This window comes from Sebastes fasciatus, chromosome 7, assembly GCF_043250625.1.
Source record: "Sebastes fasciatus isolate fSebFas1 chromosome 7, fSebFas1.pri, whole genome shotgun sequence".
Lineage (NCBI taxonomy): Eukaryota > Metazoa > Chordata > Actinopteri > Perciformes > Sebastidae > Sebastes > Sebastes fasciatus.
This window is the reverse complement of record NC_133801.1, coordinates 674,492-681,149: the sequence shown is the minus strand read 5'-3', so window position 1 is coordinate 681,149 and position 6,658 is coordinate 674,492. Positions and strand designations below refer to the sequence as shown.

General features: G+C 43.2%; 1 protein-coding gene across 2 annotated transcripts; it reads right to left on the bottom strand.

Moving 5' to 3' along the window:
* Positions 1-796: 796 nt before the first annotated feature.
* On the bottom strand, positions 797-5,876 carry LOC141770723 (olfactory receptor 52E4-like). 2 transcript variants are annotated; one of them, XM_074640570.1, is made up of 2 exons: positions 5,553-5,876; positions 797-1,885 (listed from the first exon to the last, which is right to left on the bottom strand). In XM_074640570.1, exon 2 carries the CDS (start codon positions 1,836-1,838, stop codon positions 891-893), a length of 948 nt encoding a protein of 315 aa, XP_074496671.1. In that variant the 5' UTR covers positions 1,839-1,885; positions 5,553-5,876; the 3' UTR covers positions 797-890. The 2 variants fall into 2 exon arrangements, with proteins under 2 accessions (XP_074496671.1, XP_074496670.1); XM_074640569.1 differs by lacking the exon at positions 5,553-5,876 and adding an exon at positions 1,967-2,249.
* Positions 5,877-6,658: the final 782 nt, after the last annotated feature.

Here is a 6,658-nt window from a genome sequence, read left to right as displayed (position 1 = left end):
TTTTGGAGAGAAACTAGAATAAATCCAGTTGTTCAAAGGAGATGTTTTCACATCAATATAAAATAGATATTAGAGAGAGAATTATGACCTGTTGAACTACATAACAACTTTCCAAGTAATTTCAACACTGTAATTTATCGTGTATATAATGTTTTTTATGTTAAATATATTGAACATTGAATGACATCAAATCTAAAATGTTATTCCTTCATTTAGCGCAGAGATTTCTAAAGTGGCAGATAAAATTTCTGAGTGGCAGGAAGTGCGTCGGTCTCCGATGCCGAGGGGTGCCGACCAAGTGGCGGTATGTGACGAGTAGGGAGTGAGAAAAGGTTGGCGTGGGAGGAAATCACTTCACACGACAAGGAATCTTCCAGTTCTGAACTTTACTTAACAAAATAAAAGGAACTAGGGATGCACCGATACCACTTTATTCAGACCGAGTACAAGTACTTACATTTGGGTACTCTCCGATACCGAGTACCGATACGAGTACTTCTCTGTGCCAAAAGACCCTCGTTAACAGCCAGCTGGAGGGTGTGAGCAAAACCCCGTGGTGCAATGAAAGTGAGGGTCGGTGCGCGCCGGCTGAGGTGGGATCCCGGCCCCGCGGGATCGGCTGCACCATCAGCCCATCTCGCCAGCCCCGTCGGGGAGGTGGAGCGTGAGCGCGTGCGATAGGACCTGAAAGATGCTGACAAGAGGCTAACGTCACATTGCTGGAAAGTGGTATCGTTGCCGTTTTGCAAGTACGAGTATATGAGCACAGTATCGGACCCGATACTGGTATCGGGTATCGGTGCATCCCTAAAAGGAACACCTCTGAGACACCATAGAAATGAGCTTCCATACAATGGAGACAGTTTATATCGGAGTTCTTTAATCGTTTTTTAAGAACGGGGCTCAGTCCGGACAAAGCGACCGCCCGTCAGTGTCTTCAGGATGTGCTGTCGGATCTCGGCGGTTCTGATGCCGTAGACGATCGGGTTGAAACAACTCGGGAACAACAGGTACATGGTGCTGATGAAGACCCGGACCGCGGCGGGAAGTCCGTTTCTGATCCGATACGAAAGGAAAGCGACGAGCGCGATGGTCAGGCTGACGGTGATGACCACGATGTGGGTGACGCAGGTGTGGAGCGCTTTGACGCCCGACTTGCCGGAACTCAGCACAGAGCTGAATATGACCACGTAGGAGGCGGCGATGAAGATGAAGTCGGCCACCGGGTTGAGGAATATGGTCAGTAACCCGACCAGGTTGTTGACGGCGGTGCTTCCACAGGCCAGCTGCACCAACGCCATGTGCTCACAGAAACAGTGGTTCATCACGTTAGTGGTGCAGAAGGACAAAGATCCTGCAAGACCCACAAACAGCGTGATCAGGAGGAAGTTTCTGACCACGAGCGGGACGATGAACTTGAGGAAGCTCGGTAAAGACATGCGTTCGTGGTAGTAGAGAGGCGTGCAGATGGCGAAGTAGCGGTCCAGCGCCATCCACACCAGCAGCGTGGACTGAAAAGCCGCTACGAAATGAATGAAGTACATCTGAGTCAGGCAGCCGCTCAGAGAGATCCCCCTCCAGCCCAGCAGGAAGCTCAGCAGCATGTGGGGAACGCAGAACAACGGGAGGCTCAGGTCCACGCACGCCATGCCGGCGATGAGGACGCACATCGGAGAGTGGAGGCTCCTCTGTGAGACGACGACGTACAGCAGCAGGGAGTTGGCCGACAGCGACACCACGAACATGATGGAGAACGGGAGGAAGAGGACGGGCCTCAGCGCTCCCAGTTCACTGAAGCCGTCGAGGACGAAGTGTTTGTGCGAGGAGACGTTCTCCATCCTCTCTCCTCAGAAACCTCCTCGTTCAGGGCAGACGTTGGATCAGCCTGAAAACAGAGAAACATCTTTTAAAAGTCCGATCATATCTTCATAAAGACAATCTGTAACATACGACGGTTTCTTCATACGTTAGCTCCTCTTGATGGATGCAGCCGCCAGACACTTTTTCCTCAGCGATTCCTCAACAGGTGTAACGTTAATATAAAACTGGAGACTTTGATTTTGATCTCAGTCGGAAACCTGATGCCAAAAGTCGATACGGTAATGCTGATATGTCCGATTCAAATTTAAACAAACGTTAGCTAACATTAGCAGTTAGCCTTCAGTTGAAAACGAAACGCTATAAGTCAATACAGTATTGCTGATATGTCCGATTCAAGCCGTTAGGATTTCTGTCCATTTGTGATGTCACAAATATACAATATATACTGTAGACCATTAAACACGGTTTTAAATGTAAACATACTAAATGGGTCCTAGTTTATATCCTGTTGCAGTGGATGTGAATCACATCAGCTGACAGGAAGTAAACATGGACCCAAACTGTTGCCCAGCAACGCAATTCCGCAGGTCAACAGTAGATGTCACATAGAAGTGGTGAACATCATCTGAAAGCTGGGAACCTGGAGATTAATTAGAGATGCTGCTCAGCACTCTGTGTCAAGTTGTTCTAGTCATAAATCAGAAATAAACATGAATTAATTATTTGAAATGAATCGTAGAAGTGTATAAGGGTTCAGAACATGATGATAGAAGTATATGATGGTCATCCTCATGCTCTATTATGTCTCATAAGTTGTTGCAGCAGTTTTTGGGGTTGAACCATTTGTTACTCAGATTTGGTGCTAAATTTAACCATTTTTTTAACACTGGAGAATTGATAAGAATGATCAATAATCCCTCCAAAATACCACATTAAGACACCAAGACCTTGAGGAACACCATAGAAAAAGACATGCTGTGATTTGGGATCAAAAACTTTTGACATTTGGAGATTTCTGCATTTTTCGTTGATTGGATGGCGAGCAGAAACCCCCTTATTGTCAATCTAGCTAGGAAAGCCAATGGTCAATGAAATGTCTCCTATGGTGACTAACATCGTCACACATGAATCCAGTTGGGCTCATTGGATCCACCAGAGTCTCAGCTTTACAGTGAGACATCATTTATGGAATTCAATGGAGGTCAGAGGTCAAGGGACCCCTTTGAACATGGACCTGACAGTTTGGAGCGTTAGAGACTCTGAAGACAGTGAAGTCAGTCGGGATCGCCCGCTGACTTATCGCCCGTTAACGAGGAAAAGAGGGAGAGTTTTTGTTAATCCAGGATCTAAGGTGAGACGATGCTGAATGTTAGACTCTGTGAGGACGTCTGAGGAAAACAACAGGTGAGCTGTAGAAACCAACCAGACACACAGCAACAGGTACCACATTGTTAAACATCCAACAGGTCCAGTAGATGTCCTCATATGTCCTCCAGCTGCAGAGGAACCATGAGAGGGCTCAACAGCAGATATAGAACACAGAAACAACATCCAGGAAACAATTCTGTCAAACAAATGTCACCAAAAGCAGCGCCGGCTCATCATCATCATCATCATCATCAATCATCGCTCACATTGAGGAGAGAACACACTGAAAACATCAACAGATTCAGCTGGTGGAGTCAGAGAGTTTAACTGGTTCCCAGTTCAGTGTAGAGGTCACTATAGATCAGTCAGTAGATGGTGATATAGAACATGAAGTAGATGTGATATACAGTAGAACATGAAGTAGATGTGATATACAGTAGAACATGAAGTAGATGGTGATATACAGTAGAACATGAAGTAGATGGTGATATACAGTAGAACATGAAGTAGATGGTGATATACAGTAGAACATGAAGTAGATGTGATATACAGTAGAACATGAAGTAGATGGTGATATACAGTAGAACATGAAGTAGATGGTGATATACAGTAGAACATGAAGTAGATGGTGATGTAGAACATGAAGTAGATGTGATATACAGTAGAACATGAAGTAGATGATGATATACAGTAGAACATGAAGTAGATGGTGATATACAGTAGAACATGAAGTAGATGATGATATACAGTAGAACATGAAGTAGATGTGATATACAGTAGAACATGAAGTAGATGGTGATATACAGTAGAACATGAAGTAGATGGTGATATACAGTAGAACATGAAGTAGATGATGATATACAGTAGAACATGAAGTAGATGGTGATATACAGTAGAACATGAAGTAGATGGTGATATAGAACATGAAGTAGATGGTGATATACAGTAGAACATGAAGTAGATGGTGATATAGAACATGAAGTAGATGGTGATATAGAACATGAAGTAGATGGTGATATACAGTAGAACATGAAGTAGATGTGATATACAGTAGAACATGAAGTAGATGGTGATATACAGTAGAACATGAAGTAGATGTGATATACAGTAGAACATGAAGTAGATGTGATATACAGTAGAACATGAAGTAGATGTGATATACAGTAGAACATGAAGTAGATGTGATATACAGTAGAACATGAAGTAGATGTGATATACAGTAGAACATGAAGTAGATGTGATATACAGTAGAACATGAAGTAGATGTGATATACAGTAGAACATGAAGTAGATGGTGATATACAGTAGAACATGAAGTAGATGGTGATATACAGTAGAACATGAAGTAGATGGTGATATACAGTAGAACATGAAGTAGATGTGATATACAGTAGAACATGAAGTAGATGGTGATATAGAACATGAAGTAGATGGTGATATAGAACATGAAGTAGATGTGATATACAGTAGAACATGAAGTAGATGGTGATATACAGTAGAACATGAAGTAGATGTGATATACAGTAGAACATGAAGTAGATGGTGATATACAGTAGAACATGAAGTAGATGGTGATATACAGTAGAACATGAAGTAGATGGTGATATACAGTAGAACATGAAGTAGATGGTGATATACAGTAGAACATGAAGTAGATGGTGATATACAGTAGAACATGAAGTAGATGTGATATACAGTAGAACATGAAGTAGATGGTGATATACAGTAGAACATGAAGTAGATGTGATATACAGTAGAACATGAAGTAGATGTGATATACAGTAGAACATGAAGTAGATGTGATATACAGTAGAACATGAAGTAGATGTGATATACAGTAGAACATGAAGTAGATGGTGATATACAGTAGAACATGAAGTAGATGTGATATACAGTAGAACATGAAGTAGATGTGATATACAGTAGAACATGAAGTAGATGGTGATATACAGTAGAACATGAAGTAGATGGTGATATACAGTAGAACATGAAGTAGATGTGATATACAGTAGAACATGAAGTAGATGTGATATACAGTAGAACATGAAGTAGATGTGATATACAGTAGAACATGAAGTAGATGGTGATATAGAACATGAAGTAGATGGTGATATACAGTAGAACATGAAGTAGATGTGATATACAGTAGAACATGAAGTAGATGTGATATACAGTAGAACATGAAGTAGATGTGATATACAGTAGAACATGAAGTAGATGTGATATACAGTAGAACATGAAGTAGATGGTGATATACAGTAGAACATGAAGTAGATGTGATATACAGTAGAACATGAAGTAGATGTGATATACAGTAGAAAATGAAGTGTCGTGACAGAAGAAGAGAAATGAGCAGGTTTTACTTGTTCTCGGTGTGTTCGGGAGTCCGTCTGCAGGTTGATGAAGTCAGCTGCTGACTGTCCTCCGTCCGTCCCTTCATCCACCTGTCCCCGCTGAACGCTGACTCAGCTCTTTAATACCCTACGTCTGACGAGATAAAGGTCCCAGAGAGCGTCAGCGTCACGCAGCAAAACGATGTGAAACTAAATATGGAAAACTCATTAAAGGTCCCGTATCAGCTCATTCTCAGGTTCATACTGACGTCTTTTATGTTTCTACTAGAACAAAAAAAACCTGTAATGTCCTCATCCTGTCTGCCTGCAGAGCCTCCTATGAAGCATCGCAGGTTCCCCCTCCTCGTCTGCAGTGTCGGACGACCTCGCGTCACCACTGAACACAACGCACATATCCCACGTCCTTGTAGGCCGTGAACGCACCCCCACACATCGCCCACTAAGCTATTAAATCCAGGCCAACACTGCAGGCTGGTTGGAGATGAGAAAGGCCTGCACAGAATCCATCACCGGCGATCGCCGCTCAATGCATGCCGGTTAGATTTGTGTCCGACTTGATGCCGACTCGCTCTGACGTCGTGACCACGTGGGCAACGATGACCTCACGAGATCGAGGCAGACGCAATTTTTAGAGCCAGGCGCCGCAGCTGCTCTCCACCGACTGCATGACCCAGGGCATTATGGGTAACGCCTGGCTGTCACCTGATCAAAGAGCTGATCGGCTCTTAGTTCTGACAACAAACACCACGTGTTGTAGAAAGTCACAACTTTCTGTGTAACTGTAATACAACTTGTGTTTGGTCGATTATTTCTCTGTTGGTCCAATGTTAATGGTCATTGTATTGTACATGGTTGAAAGCCTGTTTATTGACCTTCACAATGATGTCACTCTTGTAAGGATCATGTATTTGTGGGATGAGCAGCACAGCTGATGATGTGGGGAGCCCCGGTGCCGATGGTAAACAGTGTATTCTCCTGTTGGTGTTGACTCTTGTTGTGAGTTGTTTGGTGGATGATTGAACTCTCTATCAGTAACAAGGAACAAACAAGACATATTGATTGATTGAATCCACCGTCAGGAGCCTCAGTAGCGGTGGAAGATCCATACGCAGCCA